General features: G+C 44.1%; 1 protein-coding gene across 7 annotated transcripts in view; it reads right to left on the bottom strand.

The window, feature by feature from the left end:
- The window catches only part of LOC147032810 (neuron navigator 2-like), a 254,665-nt gene that overhangs the window by 213,707 nt on the left and 22,460 nt on the right, over positions 1-18,498 (bottom strand). For all 7 annotated transcript variants that reach the window (XM_085870682.1, XM_085870681.1, XM_085870680.1 and 4 more), the window contains one exon: positions 2,157-2,267. In XM_085870682.1, coding sequence (XP_085726808.1) covers positions 2,157-2,267 — 111 coding nt within the window. The remainder of the gene's footprint in view (positions 1-2,156; positions 2,268-18,498) is intronic.

Raw genomic sequence — 18,498 nt, forward strand, 5'->3', positions numbered from 1 at the left:
GTGTACAGGATATCTCAAAAAGTTGTGGACGGATTCAGATGAAATTTTGTGAACAGGTCCTGTTGGGTGTTTGATAAGGACGAACTGATTAGATTTTGGTGAAGATCCGGATCCGGATCCGACTATTGGAATTTTTAAAGTGATTCTTCACCATAAAGAGACAGGGCCTAAACCGATATATAGCACAATATCTAAAAAAGTTTGTGATGGATTCGGATGAAACTTGGTGGACAGATTGGGTGTGTGACCCCGACAAATTGCTTCGATTTTGGTGAAGATCCGGATCCGGATACTACAATTTTTTAGTGATTCTTTCATCATTGAGTGATTGGACTAAAATGATGTATAGCATGATATTTAAAAAATGTATTGGGCCAGATATGTTCGTGTGGATCAGGCATTACAGGGTGGAGGTATGTGCTCTACCAAATGCCCTTTTTGCTGTGAATATGTTTGTGCTGTGCAGGATTGTAGTGTTCATGTCATTTGCCATCATTTATAAAAAAAAATTTATGCTTGTTTGAAATAGATGGAAAAAGTGGCATTCAAAAGGTAGAAGGAATAAGGAAAATGCAAAATATACTCATGGTGAGTTGAGAAAGGTCGGGCAATAAGCCCCTGGTAAGACAAGTAGAGCAAGAAGCTCCCCCTATACCTATACACCCCCTTGGTGCTGCTGTTCAGTATACTGAACGTTTTTCATTTGAAATTGCCCACTAAACGATCAGCAAGAGAGCCCTCTGGTGCGGATGTCCGGGATACTTAAAATGTAACCAGGACAGAGAAGGTTAAATCAAGAGGGGAAAAAAAGGGGGGGGCATCTGCCCCACCTTAGTCTACAATGCTCGCAATGATGTATTTGAAAATCGCAATGATGTCGTCGACAGAATAATTAAATGATGATGAAGACAGAATGATGTCGATAGAATAAAAAAGAGAGCACAATGGTGAAAACCTTATGGGTTATAAAATGTGTCATTTGAAATACAAGTATAAAATCATACAGGAATGATATGAAGTACAATAAATCCGAAGATACATAATATCTCAAAAATGACTATGATGGCAAAGAAAGAAAGAGGTGATGATAAAAATGATGTTTTATGACATTATTGCAAGCACGTGTCTGGGACATCACCCTCACTCCTTTCCCACACCAATCCTCTTTCCCCGTCCCCCTCCTTTCCTATCCACATCACTCACCTCCTCCTTCGTCCCAATCCTTCCCCCTCAATAAGTATATCAAAGCTTGGTGAATGTGTCATGCATAGAAACAGACAAAGACCACTTTGTAGTTGAAAGGTTGGACCTGAACCTTGGTCCGTGAAATAAATACGCTGGTTATTTATACTTTCAGTTTCCTGACTAGATATCCTTTTCACGACGTCTGATTATTTTCAGGAATAATAAATAACTATAGTAGGTGAAGGAAATTTTTCCCTTCAGCCTCCAGATTAGGCATATAAGCATTTTTTTTTGAACTCGTAAACATTGCAACAAAATGATACGAATCAGTCAGGACATGACATTAGGAATGACTTTGGACAACTGCATTGCAAGAATACATACAAACAATTCAGGTCTTTTTGAAGGTCATTGGGTCCATAGAGTGTGCTGCGGCATACTCTGCAATGTTATTGATTTGTTGATCGTAACCATTAGAGCAGAAGAGGGTTGGTGCTACAGACCTCTCCATAGATTTACCAAAGACAACAATGCCTGAAAAGGAAGTATGCACACCTGTATTTTAAACATCATGTGTCTTGGACACGAATGTTCACCTCCAGGCATCCTCAGCAAAATGGAACAATCTGTTGCTTAATACAGATTAGAGATGTTCAATCACAATTGCAAATGCGCCATCATTTTGGGGACCACCGTGATTGGTCCACGACCAAACATGCATGCTGGACTCCTTACGGATTACTATATTGTACCAAAGAGGGTGAAACAAGAGTAAAAATGCACCAAAAAATAACTAGTTTCCCAGACCTGACTCATCTTATTGTCCATCTCCAAGAAAAGGGAAAAAGGGAGAGGATTGGATTCCCGTAAATACATACTTTTTAAGTCAGTGCATTAATTCAGCAAATGCTGTAACGATTGTTTCTGTCTCAAAATGGGAGATTTTAATTCTGAATCTGTCTGTCACACACCTGTCAGCATCTCCAACTGCCAGTGGAACGGTGTCCCTCATGGCTGTCAGGCCGTCCGGCCTGCGGTGCAGTCTCCGAGAGTAAAGACTCAAACCTCCATCTGTCATGTACCTGTGAAACAGAGCATTGGGGTTGATAGACGTTTATAGCTTCCCCATCACCTTGTATATTATAAAGTGTGGAAATATAATTTGCAGACTTTATTAAAGTTTTATTGCCAGAGGGACTATTTTTTAACTTCTCAAGCAATGATCTTTAGAAGCAACACACCTAACCCTGTCATTTTGAAATCGTTAAAATCAATGCTGCAAAGCCTCCAGTTGAATACTGTGCAGCTCACTTGACAAAGAATATTTTAATATCTTCAATGCTGTTGTACTAATGTTGTTGTTCGTCTTTCGGCTGCTCCCGTTAGGGGTTGCCACAGCGGATCATCCGTTATGATCCGCATACTGATTTGGCATAGGTTTTTTTTTTACGCCGGATGCCCTCCCTGACGCAACCCTGGTTGCCTCTTACGACACAGGGATAAGGATTGGGTTTCGCCATGATTCCAGGCTGCCCTACACCCTCTCATAGCGTGGCCCAGCGCAGAGCTCTCGTCCTCAAGCGATCCTCCAACCCAAGCCTCCGAGTAGCCGGATTACAGGCGCACGCCACTACGCCCGATGTTGTTGTACTAATGGTGATTGTATATTTTTCTACAATCTCAAGTTTGGGGAGTAGACTTTTAAGGGCCATCCAGGGTCTTGGTGGAGCTTGTACATAAATCGCATGCAGGACATGACCACTTTCCAAAAACTAGTCTTTCCTACTCCTCCCTCCAGGACATCAAGAGGCAGTGCACCACCACCTCCTGTCCTCTTCCATCCTGACCCATAGTCTTTATTACCGGCATTAACCCTTTCTGACGATGCTGGTTTCAGTACTTCCTCTCGCTCTCTTCCTTTCTTATTTCTTATTCCCTTGCCGGTTGTGCCCAACTGTCACCTCGTTTACCCCCAATATCGATTTAACCTCGCTCTTCCATGAGCCTAACTTTTCCCGAGAAAAACAAAACGAATTACAAGGGGTGTTCAAAATGTCCGCATGACAAGACGCTCACAAACTGTCCAAGAAACACCGACTGTTTATTTATTTATTTTTCAAGTATATGTGTATGATTGGTAAATAATTCATTTTCTTCCAAATGAGATGTGTGTTGGGATTCAAAAATCATAAAAACGTTGCAATTTATTGGACTATTTTGAGCGGCACATTTTGAGCGACCTTTCAAATGTTCCGAGTACAAGGACATGAGTGACAATTCGTTGACAAATAAACATTGTCCAGGTGTATGCGATTTGAATCTGAGTTTCCAGCACCGTGAGGCACCGGTTAAGATGGAAGCACGAAGCAGGTCAATGCAAAGCTTTGACATGCATTCCATGAGATAAAATGACATAAGGAGACAGCATCCTTTTACATTATAAGAAATTTGAACCTGGTTTACATAATCATGAGCTATGTGCTCAGATGCTGAGATGCTCAGATGCTCATGCCAGAAATACCAACCATAGTACAGAAGGAAACAAGAGAAGTAACACCGCATGACAGATTACACGAATAATAGACTGGTGCTCACATAAAAAAAATCAATGGACAGACACGGCCTTGTGTGAAGTAGCATGGTCGTGGAAAATAAACGAATCTCGGTGGGGGCACGATAGATTATTTGGTACCGTGCATTTGTCATCAAGTAGTTTAAACTGGGTTTCATACCTGAGGATCTTGGGCTCATCTAAAAGTTAATTTTTTATTTTCAGTGCTGGTTTGTAGTGCTCCATCAGCATCCTGTTGCTCAGACATGCGTGCAAAGGCAATTGACGAGTCTGCACTTCAGCTATGCATGATTATCACCCCACAGTTACATTGCAAAATATGAGAGAATTATATAAAGCCTTATAATTAAACATGAGCCAATTAGATCATGTATTTAAAAAAAAAAAAAGGAAAAAAAACTAGAAGGGCACTCAGCAGAGAGCATACCTCCGCCAGGCTAATTAGTTTATGTTTTGTATCCCACTGATAGGCTGGATCTGGATTTGGACCAGAATTAAAGTTTTATCGGCTTGTTCTTGTCACTTAATCAACTCACCCACAAAATTTCGTCCAAATCCGTCCACAACTTTTTGTGATATTTTGCTCACAAACAAACAAACAGACAGGGGTAAAAACATAACCTCCATCTACCTTCGGTGGTGGAGGTAAAAATGCTTCTCCAAATATTGTTCCAAAAAGACCGAGACAACTTTGATTGTTAATATATTTAGGACCACAAACAATACAATGACACCCTTTGTTTTATGTGATACAGAAACTCATGAAGGTTTTTTTTCTGGTCTGGTGGTGAAAGAAAATGGCAACTCTGCAGGAGAAAGCTGAGTGCATCAAATGGTTCAGCGACGAGATCCGACAAGCAAGTTCAGTGTAATTTCTGTACAAGGTATGGAAGGAATCCACCATCATGGAGTAGTATCAGAGAGTGGAACAAGAGGTTTAAGGAGACTGTAAGTTGTCAGAAAGAGTAAAGTATTGGTAAGGTCAGGTCAGGTATGGGAGCATGTGCCAGAACAGCGCGTCGCTGCGTCCACTTTCCGCCGGTACTCCAGGGGCCTCCGTCTGGCCATCCCCCAGGCAGATGCCAGGCCCATCCCCATTTCCTTGAGATGATGGTCAACCTGCTGCAACCATGAGGCACGTGGTCGGCCCACTGGCCTCCTCCACTCATGAGACTCCCTCGCTGAGAGAATCTGGTGAGCAGGATCAGCATCAGGAAAACGAGCCACATGTCCAGACAGCCGCAACTGACACTCACAGACCATGCAGGTAACAAATCTCATCCGAGTCTCTCTCAGCAACCGCTCGATGGACACAAAATCCGACCAGCGATAGCCAAGGTTTCTCCGAAGAGACCTGGTACCATAAGGAATTAAGTCTCCGTCTCAGATCCTTGGTCAGAGTCCAAGTCTCGCATCCATAGAGCAAGACTGGAAGTACCAAGGACCTGAAGACTCGGACTTTCGTCCTCCCGCACAGGTACCGGCAGCGCCACACCCCATGATCCAGTGAATCCATGACTCCCCAGGCCCGACCCAGACGTCTATTGACCTCTGACTCGCAGCCAGCAGAGACATGAATATCACTGCCAAGGTAAGTGAATCTCTCCACGACCTCAACATCCTCACCACAAACAGACACAGACAGGACAGCAGCATCCAAGATGTCACCGAAAGCCTGGATCTTAGTTTTGACCCAAGAAACCCGTAATCCCAGTGGCTCCGACTCCTCATTCAGCACTTCGAGGGCCCCCAAAAGGATATCTAAAGTCTCCGCAAAGATGACTGCATCATCTGCAAAATCAAGGTCCGAGATCTTGACATTCGCAAACGATGCACCGCAGCTTGATCTCTCCGACATCCTCCCTAAAATCCAGTCCATACAAGTGCTGAAAAATGTGGGGGCCAGTACACACCCCTGACGAACTCCAGTAACAACTGGAAATAAGTCAGAGGTGGTACCACCACACTTCACAGCACTCTCAGTACCAGAGTAGAGTTCAGACATCAGATCGATCAGTTTTGGTGGCACCCCACGAAGACCAAGAATCCTCCAGAGGACATCCCGATTCACTGAATCGAACTCTTTACAGAGATCAACATAGGCTGCAAGCAGCCCCTGCCGAAACTCTCGTCTGCGTTCGGTGAGGACACGAAGAGCAAGGATACGGTCAATCGTTGACCTCTTTGGTGTAAAGCCTGACTGCTCTGGATGCTGGTGCTCAAGCAGATGGTGGCGAACCCTATCAAGAATTATCCGAGCAAAGACCTTGCCCGGCACTGAGAGCAGCGTCACCCCTCGGTAGTTGTTGCAGTTTTGGCGATCACCCTTCCCTTTCCAGAGAGGGACAACAAGGCCCCTCTTCCAGTCAGTTGGGATGATGCCTGTGTTCCAGCCAGAGCACAAAACTGCATGCAACGACACGAGTGCAGCATTTCCACCAGCCTTGAGAAGTTCGGCATGGATGCCACAGATCCCTGGAGCTTTGCCCCGTTTCAATTGGTTCACCGCAGCCCGTGTTTTCACAAGCGAAGGTGGACCACAGTTGATTTGAGGGTCAGCAACAGGGATTGTAACACCCTTGACGTCCAACTCGACAGCTGGGGGATCAGCCTGGTACAACCGCTCAAAGTAACCGGCCCAGCGGGCCTTCACTTCAGACTCCTCTGTCAAGAGCCTTCCACCCTCTGCTCTAACTGCAGTGCTCCGAGGGATGGGCTTGGATGAACGTAATGCGCGAATTCCCCTGTAAGCGGGACGAGAATCACCTGTCCACAGGTGAAGCTCTACCCCCTCACAGATTCCTCGCACATAGGCCTCCTTGTCCACCCTTAGTGCACGTACAGTTTTACGCCTCAGCTCCCTGAACAGCTCAGCTCTGCCATTCAGCCTGGCCCTGCGACTCTGGTCAATGGTATCCAGTGTCCCTTGAGAGACAAAATTCTTCTTTGCCCTGCGGTGAGCTCCAAGACATCCACCGGCAACATCAAGGACGGTGGTCGTGAAGGCACTCCACAACTCTTCAGGACCCCCCAAAGCACCCAGACCCCCCAAGTGTCCACTCAGTCTGTTCGCAAACACCTCAGTTACTCTCTCATTCCTGAGCTTGCCAACATCCAGCCTAGGCTGGGATGGTACCATTCTCCAGGATTTAAGGTGCAGCTTTAGAGTTGCTACAACAAGCCTGTGGTCAGTATTGAGGAACTGAGCACTCCGGTAGACCCTGCAGTTCTGGATCATCCTCCAATGACCGTCAACAAGGACATGGTCAATCTCCTTTGCCACACTGCCAGCGTTAGAATACCAAGTCCAGCGATGAGCTTGTGGGCGCTGAAACCATGAACCAGCCACCCTAAGTCCATGACTTCTTGCAAAGTCAAGGAACTTAGTGCTATTCTGGTTCATAGTTCCTGACCCATGGGGACCAACACATGTCTCATAACCATCCCTATCAGTTCCAGTCGATGCATTGGAATCCCCCAAGACTAGAAGTGTATCTCGTCTGGGGCACTGATCAACCAGACTCGAGCGTGGCATAGAATGCGTCCTTCACGGTGAGATCACTCGCCTCAGTCGGAGCATAAACAGAGACCAGGGAAATGACACCTAAGGAGTGACGAATCCTTAATCTCATAATACGTTCGTTGACCGGTGTTACCTCGATTATCATTGGAGTCAGCTTATTGGACACAGCTGCACCAACTCTTTGGGTATGGTAACCATCAGAGTGACCAGACCAATAGTAGGTGTAACCACCCACCATTATCTCGCCGCAATCCGGTCTCCGAACCTCAGAGAGTGCTGCAATACCGATGTCCAAACGCTTGAGCTCAGATGATAACAGAGACAGGTGATCATCCTCTCTTAGGGATAGGACATTCCAGGCACCCACCCGAAGGGACCGCCTCAGGTTAACCCAAGGAGACCGCCGTCTGGTGGACGACACCTCAGCACCACTCCGACACACTCTCCCGCAATCTGACCCAGGGATGTTACCCCGTGGTTTCCCTCCTATCATCAAAGATTGGGGGTCCTGAAGGCTTTGCCCCAATCCCGTCATCCGGTGAGCTGCCCTGCGAAGGGAAGCTGCGCAGGAGGTACTCCCACCGAGTGGGTTTTCAGATTTTTTTGCGTTTCTGTGTTTTACGGAATGAAGGGTTTTACGGTGGATGGAGTGCAAATCCTGCCACCAACCTCCTAATAAAAAAGTAACCCAACTGCAGGAGGACGTCTGCAGACACACTTGGGCACTAGATATGGATGGCCGTTGGCTCACAAGGAGCTCCTCCGCCCTTTGACAGGTTTTGTTTTTAATCCTGCTGGGTGTCCATATCCAAACACCCTCCTCACCAGAAAACCTGGTGGGGGAGATGGTTTAGTCGCCAACAACCCCACCATGGAACAGGTTAGTACAGGTTTACATGGTACCTGTAGCAGGTCACAGATCTAACCTGACCTGCCAGGGAGTATTGGTTTGGTATTGGTCAAAGTATTGGTCAACCAAGCACAAATGCAGCAGATGTTGAACGAGTGCCTGAATCATTTCAGCAAAGTCCCAGACAGTCAATTTGACATGCATTTCGAGAACTGGGACTACCAACCACCACTGTACACAGGATTTTGCATAAAAGACTAAAGATTTATGCCGACAAGGTGCAGATACTGCAGGAACTGGAAAAGGTCATGTTCACAGACGAAGCTTGCTTTCATGCATCGGGGAAGGTCAACCGGCACAATGTGAAGATCTGGGGCTCTGAAAACCCCTCATGGTCATTGAACACATATGCGACATTCCACAGGTAAATGGGTGGTTTGACCTTCTCCATGGATGCTTGGTGGGTCCGTTATTCTTTGCAGAGGATACAGTGACCTCAACGATTTACATGAACATGTTGGAAGGATATTCCTTCCTACAGATTGAAGACCTGCAACCTGATATCATTTTTCAACAGGATAGCACTCACCGGCCTCCCCCTCATTGGGATTTAATCGTTCGAGCCGTCCTGAATGAGACATTTCCAGGTCGCTGGATTAGCTGAAACGGACCGCCCACCTGGCCCCTATGATCACAAGACATATAATAACCCCCTGTGATATATTTTCTGTGGGGGTTTGTTAAAGATGTTGTCTACACCACTAAGGTGACAAAACTGCAGGATCTTCATTCTCGAATCACAGGTGCATGTACACTGCTGGACGCAAACGTGCTGAGCTGAACATGGCAAGAACTAGTGTACCGCCTTGATATCCTGCACATGACAAACGGAGCTCACATTGATGTGTATCGATGGTGTGCACAAAACTTCATGAGTTTCTGTATCATATATACCACAGGGTTTCATTGTATCATTTGTGCTTCCAAATATATTAACAACCAAGGTTGTCCGGGTCTTTTTGGAACACCCTGAGTGTTCACACTGTGTAAATAGATTTGGACTAAAGTTTGTAATAGTCACAATAATATCAACCAATTAAGTCACTTGAACGTAAATATACTATTAAAAGGAGCAGCGTCCGTGTGTGTGTGTGTGTGTGTGTGTGTGTGTGTGTGTGTGTGTGTGTGTGTGTGTGTGTGTGTGTCACACTTCATTATAAAGGTTTCATACTGTCATAGAATAATAAAATGATACTGTTGGAAATCTAATCGTCGATTTACTTCGAAAATTTTTTTTCAAAGTTTTCAAACATCGTGTCCATTTAATCATAAACCCGTCCTTTAAGCAGGAGTTGGAGCTTAATGTAGAGGTTCCAATGGTATGAATTTCATTATTCCATGACAGCAGGAATAGTGGATTGGCTGGCAGGAATGATCGTGAGATGCTGGCCCAAAGCACCAAATTTGGCATCGTTGAACTCCAGTACCATACAAAAGTTTTGACAGCGGGCTGTCGCATTTCAAAAGTCATGCTCAGAACAAGGTGAAAGGTCAAATTATGTGTTTGTCATGATTTTGCCATATCCAGCTCTTTTCCGACAGAGAAACATGATATTGGTATCTAAACCAACATTTTTAGGATCAAGGAATCCATTTCTGTCATGGGAAATACCCTCAGGTTATGGCCATCTTGGATTTCAAGGTCAGGTCAAGGTAAAAGGTCAAATCATGTTATCATTTTGTACCCTATCTCGACAGTTAAATAACATTTTCGAGTGCTTTAAAAGGCTATATATATATTTTTTTACCCCTTTTCCTTCTTATTAAATAATTGATTAATTTGCATTCATCCAAAATGGCTGCCACAGTGCCAAAACGAACTACGTTTGCTGTTATTCGGGCCTTCCTGTGACATCACACAGCATGCCGTGATATCGGTTAAATTTGAACTTTCGCCACTCTACTAACACTGGCACTGGCAGGCTCAGATTACTGCTTTTGGCAGCTTCAGAATCAGTTCCTTATTTAAAAAAAAAATTCTGAAATACAATCACATCCCTGCATATGAAAATCAATGCTTCCTTTACTTTTCAGATGGATGTGTTGGTGATGGCCAGAGGCCCTGTGCATAAAACTGTTGATACTCTGCATTTATTTTGTTGTTCGTGACTCAATATTAATGGTCCTTTTCATCATTTCAGGAGGCCTGATGACGGCGAGACTGAACTATGGTAAGGGAAGACAGCAATGTAGTTAATAAGAGGAGAGGAAGTTTTAATTTTACTGGTCAACATGAACTGGGCAAAATGTGTTGTATGTGGAATGGATGATGGAACATTAAAATGTCCTGCGTCCGGACAAGACGGCAAAGGTCGACAATCATATGAGGACTTCATACATTGAAAAAAAACCATAGCAGGGGTATCCGGTGTTACCCCGTCAATTTATTTTGTTGGGGATCATTTAATATTACCTTTCACATAGTTACAAAGGCTTTAGCACTGCAGAGGGATTTAAAAATGGCCTGTCATGGTCACCTGTCAAACTCACAATCCCGTGAGATTTGCGGACACCCCGTGGGAACCCCGTGGGATTGCAACAGTCAAACGACCAAGATACCCAAAACCAAGAGATCGCAAAATCAACTTCACGCATAGATAGTTGATATTTTATGCTTTATGATTAAATATGCTTATTTATTTATTTATTTATTTATTTATTTATTTATTTATGCATATGCGTTCTTGAATATAACTGTCATTAAGTTCATCAAAAAGGCTTCGGAATGATAGAGCGATTCTTTAATCCCAAAAATAGACTTTTTTCTTTTCAAATACTGTATTTAAATTTTTTTGGGGGTGAAAAACACTCCCTGGCACTCATTAATGAAGCCCTGAAAGTTTGCCGAAGATCCATTCAGCCATCTCTGACAAAAATGGCAATACACACACACACACACACACACACACACACACACACACACACACACACACACACACACACACACACACACACACACACACACACACACACACACACACACACACACACACACACACACACGGCTCACATAGTATAAATGTAGACAGTTTCAGAGAGCTACTTTCAATGGCCGTTGATGTACGTTTTCAAGATTATGTTAATGCAAAGCGGCCCCTTATGTGTCAGCTAAAATTAGCTAACTCAAAACTGCAAAGAACACAAGAACACAAGAAAGACATGCCAGGAAGAGGAACATTGGACAGTGTGGTGATGGTACTGAACAAAGGAAATCAACATGCTCAACCCTCGCTGAGGAGTCAACGTGTGGGAATATGTGGATGTTCTGTAAAAAAAATAAAAAAAATAAACAGAGGTACTTTATAGTTGTACTACATTAGAACTAGACACAGAGCTCAGATAACAGGCCAAGAAAATGCAGGATACCGATTTGTTGGCTACTACAGCAAGTGGGGACATGGTTGCCATTGAGGCGAAATACCACAAACATTGCATGGATGTGCTTAGAACTCGTTACAGAAGTATGCAAAGAGCTCAGTCAGCACCCTCACACTGTAATGATCAGCCAATGACATAGCCTGGTGTTGGCTTGGTGGTTAGGGTGGTGGCTTGGGATCCTAGGGTCCTGAGTTCAAGCCCCGTTGGTCGCTGAATTAATACACCAGGAGATTGACTCAGCCTGTCATCCATCCGAGGTCGGCAAAATGAGTACCAGTGTACTGGTAAGGGGGACACTGCATCAGCGGCATAGCCGCGTCCAAACCAATGATGCAACCAGCAGCCACAGGCAGAGAGAGAGAGAGAGAGAGAGAGAGAGAGAGAGAGAGAGAGAGAGAGAGAGAGAGAGAGAGAGAGAGAGAGAGAGAGAGAGAGAGAGAGAGAGAGAGCGAGCGAGCGAGAGAGAGAGAGAGAGAGCGAGAGAGAGAGAGAGCGAGAGAGAGAGAGAGCGAGAGCGAGAGAGCGAGAGAGAGAGAGCAAGAGAGAGAGAGAGCGAGAGAGCGAGAGAGAGAGAGCGAGAGAGCGAGACAGACAGTGAGAGAGTGAGAGAGAGAGACAGTGAGAGAGAGAGAGACAGTGAGAGAGAGAGAGAGAGAGAGAGAGTGAGAGAGACAGTGAGAGAGAGAGAGAGAGAGAGAGAGAGAGAGAGAGAGAGAGAGAGAGAGAGAGAGAGAGAGAGAGAGAGAGAGAGAGAGAGAGAGAAAGAGAGAAAGAGAGAGAGAGAGAGAGAGAGAGAGAGAGAGAGAGAGAGAGAGAGAGAGAGAGAAAGAGAGAAAGAGAGAAAGAGAGAGATTGAGAGAGATTGAGAGAGATTGAGAGAGATTGAGAGAGATTGAGAGAGATTGAGAGAGATTGAGAGAGATTGAGAGAGATTGAGAGAGATTGAGAGAGATTGAGAGAGATTGAGAGAGATTGAGAGAGATTGAGAGAGATTGAGAGAGATTTAGAGAGATTGAGAGAGATTGAGAGAGATTGAGAGAGATTAGAGAGATAGAGAGATAGAGAGATAGAGAGATAGAGAGATAGAGAGATAGAGAGATAGAGAGATAGAGAGATAGAGAGATAGAGAGATAGAGAGATAGAGAGATAGAGAGATAGAGAGAGAGAGAGAGAGAGAGAGAGAGAGAGAGAGAGAGAGAGAGAGAGAGAGAGAGAGAGAGAGAGAGAGAGAGAGAGAGAGAGAGAGAGAGAGAGAGAGAGAGAGAGAGAGAGAGAGAGAGAGAGAGAGAGAGAGAGAGAGAGAGAGAGAGAGAGAGAGAGAGAGAGAGAGAGAGAGAGAGAGAGAGAGCCAGCCAATGACAGAATGAAGGATATTGGCTGAAAAGGTAGGTATCCTTCATTGATAGTCGTGTGGAGGAGGGTGCTGACACATTCCGATTAGAAGACTTGCACAAAGAATATGAAATTCGCCTTGCTGAATTATGGGATCAGAAAACAAAAAACAACACATGGCTTAAAACACAAACTTCTGATGCACGACCCAGATAAGTGCCAGGAACAGTCCGATGGTGAAAGTACTCTCAATTATATCTGCCAAAAACGAGAGGAGGACAAAGCTCATGCTCCGCCATTTTGACATGCCTTGTCCGGCTCTGATGCAACAACACAGTTCAGTGATAAAGACAAAGAGTCAGCTTGGAAAACACGGAAAGCCGAGATGACAGCGACAAAAGGATTCACAATCAGGTCCACACGAAATTATATCTGCAGCATTAGTAATGATTGAGCAGTTTAGCTGCACCACGTTGATAACATGACCAGACGTGTTAAGGTGAACGATCTTCGAGAGAAGCTGTTCCCAAGGAGAGTGAAGCGAATGGAAAAGCTTCCTCCAACCAGGACAGCACTGCTCCATCATGTAAACCGATGCATGTAGCAAGCCATATTTGGAGAGAGAGTCTGAAGCCCATCATAGCTGCATCAAATTCTGAAGGCTTTGGGTGGACCAAAGCCGACACCAGGTGGTATCCAATCTGGACAACCCCACCAGCTGCTGCTGTTGCTTGTCAAGAACTAATGAAATATGGCTGCAAGGTGGAACCCAGTCGTTCAGAGAATTGCAACTGCAGGAATGCAGGGGCTGACATGCACAGCACTGTGTCTCTTCCGCAGACATTGTGAGGGATAAGAAAAGACTCGTGTCATTGTAATTGGAAGGTATTACGAGATAGTCACTGTATTGTTTGTTTACCTCTTAATCACAAATATTTATAATATGTTGAATAAAGTGGGATGAATGCCACTGCCTCTATAAATGTTGGCACGCATTGTCTGTCATTGTGTTCAATGTCAGATTACATACCTGCAGAAAAATGTCTCTGTGGATATATACAGTACGTATTTGTTCATTTTGGCATCGATTGTCGAATTTCATGTTTATATACCTTGATCTGACCTTGAGATCCAAATTGACTGTCACCGACATTATTTCCCAGAGCAGAAGTGGATTCTTTGACCCCAAAAATGTTGCTTTAAACATCTAGATCATGTTTGTATGTTGGATATCAGCTGGATATGACAAAAACATGACAAACATAATTTGACCTTTGACCTTGACCTTGAAAATCAGGCAGTCCTCTCTCAAAAGTTTTGCATGGTTCTATAGTACAACTGTGTCAAATTTGGTGCTTTGCGCCAGCATTTCACATATCATGACCCCCGCCCACCAAATGGGGGTTGTGTTTTTACCCCTGTCTGTTGGGTCGCCGAAATAGGTGTTGGGTCGCCAAAATAGGTGTTGGGTCGCCAAAATAGGTGTTGGGTCGCCAAAATAGGTGACCCTTATTGTCAGTAATTCTGTCTGTTTGTTTGGATGTTTGTTCGTTTGTCATCAGCATAATTGGTAGTAAACGTGGGCGGATTTTGACCAAACTCGGGTGGTAGGTACATCTTATGACCTAGTGCTTTAGAAATTGTGATGGTTGCTTGGGACGCCTTGGTTCCCTAGCAACAACCGAAAAACCTTCAAAATCGGTACCGTTCACGCGAAATCGATTCCGAAAGCCATTATCCCATGTAGGGTTATGAAATTTGACACGAATGATCTACAGGTGATGCTCTATCAAATATATTCCGGTTTTTGTGATATATGGAATACTTTACCCGCAGCGCCCCCTACAATTAGGGCATGCGTGAAAATTGGAGGCCCCCTAGCGACCAGGTGAGTGCATCGATACGAATGAAACTTTGCAGGTTCATGGTACTCAATGAGTACTACAACTTTGCCTCAGGACATATTTACCGATTTCGCTTAGGTCAGGGGTCAAAGGTCAATTAGTGCAAAAATCAATAATATGCGAGAGCTGGAGGTGCCTTCGCGCCAAATGCTACTCCTCCTTGGGTTATGGTCAGATGGTCATGAAAATTCACACTAATCGTCTGGAATACATTGTGCACAATCGATCGAGCCGATTTTCGATTTAGATCTTTGTTCACCCACAGCACCCCCTCAAACTTTGGGGATTTCCGATTTCAAACCGCATTTTCGGTACTTTTCATTCAAATGGATACCGAGTAGTTATCAGTAGATGGAACTCGATGAGATTTGATATGCATCATCTTAAGGTGATTCCTATCAGCTACATGACATCCATTTTGCTCTATATCTTATAGTTTCCATGCTCGGTGACCCATCGCCGCCTTCCGGCGTGTCTGTTTGTCGGTGAACAAAATATCTCAAAAAGTTGTGGACGGATTTGGACGAAATTTTGTGGAGTGATTGGGTATGTGACAGAAACGAAATTAATAGATTTTGGTGAAGATCCGAATCCGGATCTGAATCTGAGAATTTTTTTTAGTGAATCTTCACCATTGGGAGATCGGGCCAAACATGACATATCGCAGGATATCTCAAAAATTCGTGGATGGATTTGGACGAAACTTGGTGGGAAAGTTGGGTATGTAACAAGGAAGAACGGATTCGATTTTTGTGCAGATCAGGATCCAGATCCAGATCCAATAATTTTTTAATTGATTCTTCACCATTGAGTGACACTGCTAAAACAACATATAGCACGATATTTCAAAAAGTTATGGACGGATTCGGATGAAACTTGGTGAGTGAGTTGGTTAAGTAACAAGAGCTATCCGATTAAATTTTAGTTCAGGTTTGAATCCAGATCCAGCCTATCAGTGGGATACAATACATAAACTAACCAGCCTGGCGGGGGTATGCGCTCGACCGAGTGCCCTTCCAGTTTAAATTTGGACTTCAGCCACTCCACTAGAACCTTTTATAATAAAGTGTGATACATGTACACAAAAATAGTACACAAGCAACAATCACAGCAACAGCAACCGTTATAAACGTTCATTGTTTTTGTGTTTCACTTCATTTTACATTCTCATTGAGACTCACAGTGTGCATATTCAACATGTTTGTGAAGTGCAACATGTTGTCTGTCTTTTGATTTAATGTGTCAGTGAAGAGACAGGTCTGACATGCTTATAAGTGATAAAATACAGATTTGTTTCATTATTATTTACAGGTTCTAAGGCTCAGAGCGGAGCAGCCATACGTACATCTCACACACAATGACATACAGATGAATACACGAGACAAAACACAGGACTGTTAGATGAGACAAACACAGCAGCTGTGCTTGGGGGAAGTGTCATCGTTTCCCAGGGCATTTTGGGTACCAACGATGCCACAACAATGGTGCCGGGACTGCCGCCCTTCTCACCGCTCTCAGCGGGACATTTCCCAAGGTGGAAATTCTTCCTCCCCATGGATGCTAACCTATGGGGATTACCTGTTCTCTTGCACCATTTTTAAAGTGTTTGGTATGACTAGTTGTGTTTTGAATTATTCCAGACATACAGAGGATTATCTAATCATTAAACCACCGAGTCTGATAATATTACATATGCCAGTGACAGTAACCCCCAAAAATTCAACTAAGTAACACATGTAATGGGATTTTGTGCATCATTTGAGCCTGATGCTTCTAATGAATGCAGCATAACACAGTAGTTACATTTCTAATGGAGACAAATCACTTACACCTCTTTGGAACAACACGGTCCTATTTGTTGTGATGATCATTGGACGTAATGCCCCCCCCCCCCCCTCACTCACATCTGCAGGCTTGCAGTGCGCATGATTGCTGCACGATTTTTTTGCGGGAAATAATGTTTGATGGTCAGCGTCATCATACAAAATTGCCTCCAATAGAGGAAGTGTAATATGAGAAAGAGAATAATTATTATTGACCACAAACGTCAACCATTTGCCTCGTCTGATTTATGACGAGGTGTAGGACTTGTGGCAATTTGGATAATTGGCCAACCACACTCTGTATTTGAATTAACAAACATTTATCAGTTCTCTCATCACATAAGCGACCAAGTTGAATTTTTGTAACTTGAGAATTTTTCTCCACCACAACCTACTACACCAGCATGATGAAATCTCTGCAAGCTTCAATCACTGTTCTTTTGATTAAATAGCAAGTGCAGGAGTTGAATTGAAAGTTTATCTTAATTAGGCTCTAGGTCACATTTGCCACGGCGGCCGTGCGGTCTCCAAAATCTGCGGCCACTAGCAATTATACGGCGGCCGCAGTATTTCCATGGTCACACAATGTAGCAGTCACATGTGTTTTTATTTTTCGGGTAGCTGCACGGCGTATTTAGAAATTGTGGAGACCGAAAACGTGGGGGTGCCGTACGGTCTGTGATTTGATGTCGCACGGTGACCTTAGGGCGTCGCTGCGGCGGCCATAGAATTTTCAAGGCAGACGCAAGGAGACCTCAAGGTGACCGCAAGGCGACCGCAGGGGGCCCTAAGGTGAACGTGCGGCCAGACAGATGGTAATGAGTGGGTATATATACCAGTCCTTTTTTTTACTGAAATAAAAATATACCAGTATATATATATATATATATATATATATATAACTGAATATACTATAACTATAATATACCGTGGTCCCCCAGAATCCGAACGCCCCATTGTTTGAACAAATTGTAATCCGAAAAAGATTTGAGAAAATTTTGCCTTCAAAACCGAATACATTTTAAAAAAACCGAACACAACGTAGCGTTCATGTTTGTTCACGTGTCTCCCCCACCTGTTCGAGCCGCATCTTCGCGCTTTGTTCATTCAGTTCGTCGGTGGAAGTCCTCGTGAAAGCATCTCTCGTGTGTCGATCGATACTTTAGGCCTCAGTCACATTTGCTCTACGGCGAGGATACGGTGGCCGTACGCCCTCTGAATTGACAGAAACGTGTGGCGGCCGCAGAGAAACTGAGGTGGCCTCAGGGTGGCCCTACGCCGTATGGCTATATTTTACAGGTCGTAAGGTCGCCGTGGAATTATAACGCGGAGTTATACCTTTTTTTCATTTCTACGTTCGCTGAAGAAATTCGACAAACCGAAACAAAAGAACTGGTAAAAAAAAAATAATAATAATTAACCCATTCGTTACCATCCGTCTGGCCGCACATTCGGCTTAAGGTCCCCCTGCGGTCGCCTTGCGGGCACCTTGCGTCTGCCTTCAAAATTCTATGGCCACCGCAGGAACGCCCTAAGGTCACCGTGCGACATCAAATCAAAGACCGTACGGCACACCCATGTTTTTGGTCTCCACAATTTATAAATACGCAGTGCGGCTACCCGAAAAATAACAAGGACAAATGTGTCCAAGAGCAGCGTCCAAAGCCTAAAGGTTTTGTCGGCTAAAAAAAAATATATATATATTTTTAAAAAGCAACAACAACAACTTCCGATATTTCGTCACGTGCCTTCATTAAGGCAATAGCGAAACCCGTCATCATGTATTTACGTATTTACGAAATATATAATGTATTTACGAAATTATAACACGATAAATGGAATAATCTTTAAATAGTAACGTCAACTTTTCG

The sequence above is a fragment of the Eptatretus burgeri genome, chromosome 2 (assembly GCF_056783735.1).
Source record: "Eptatretus burgeri isolate ZD-2024b chromosome 2, Ebu_testis_v1, whole genome shotgun sequence".
Lineage (NCBI taxonomy): Eukaryota > Metazoa > Chordata > Myxini > Myxiniformes > Myxinidae > Eptatretus > Eptatretus burgeri.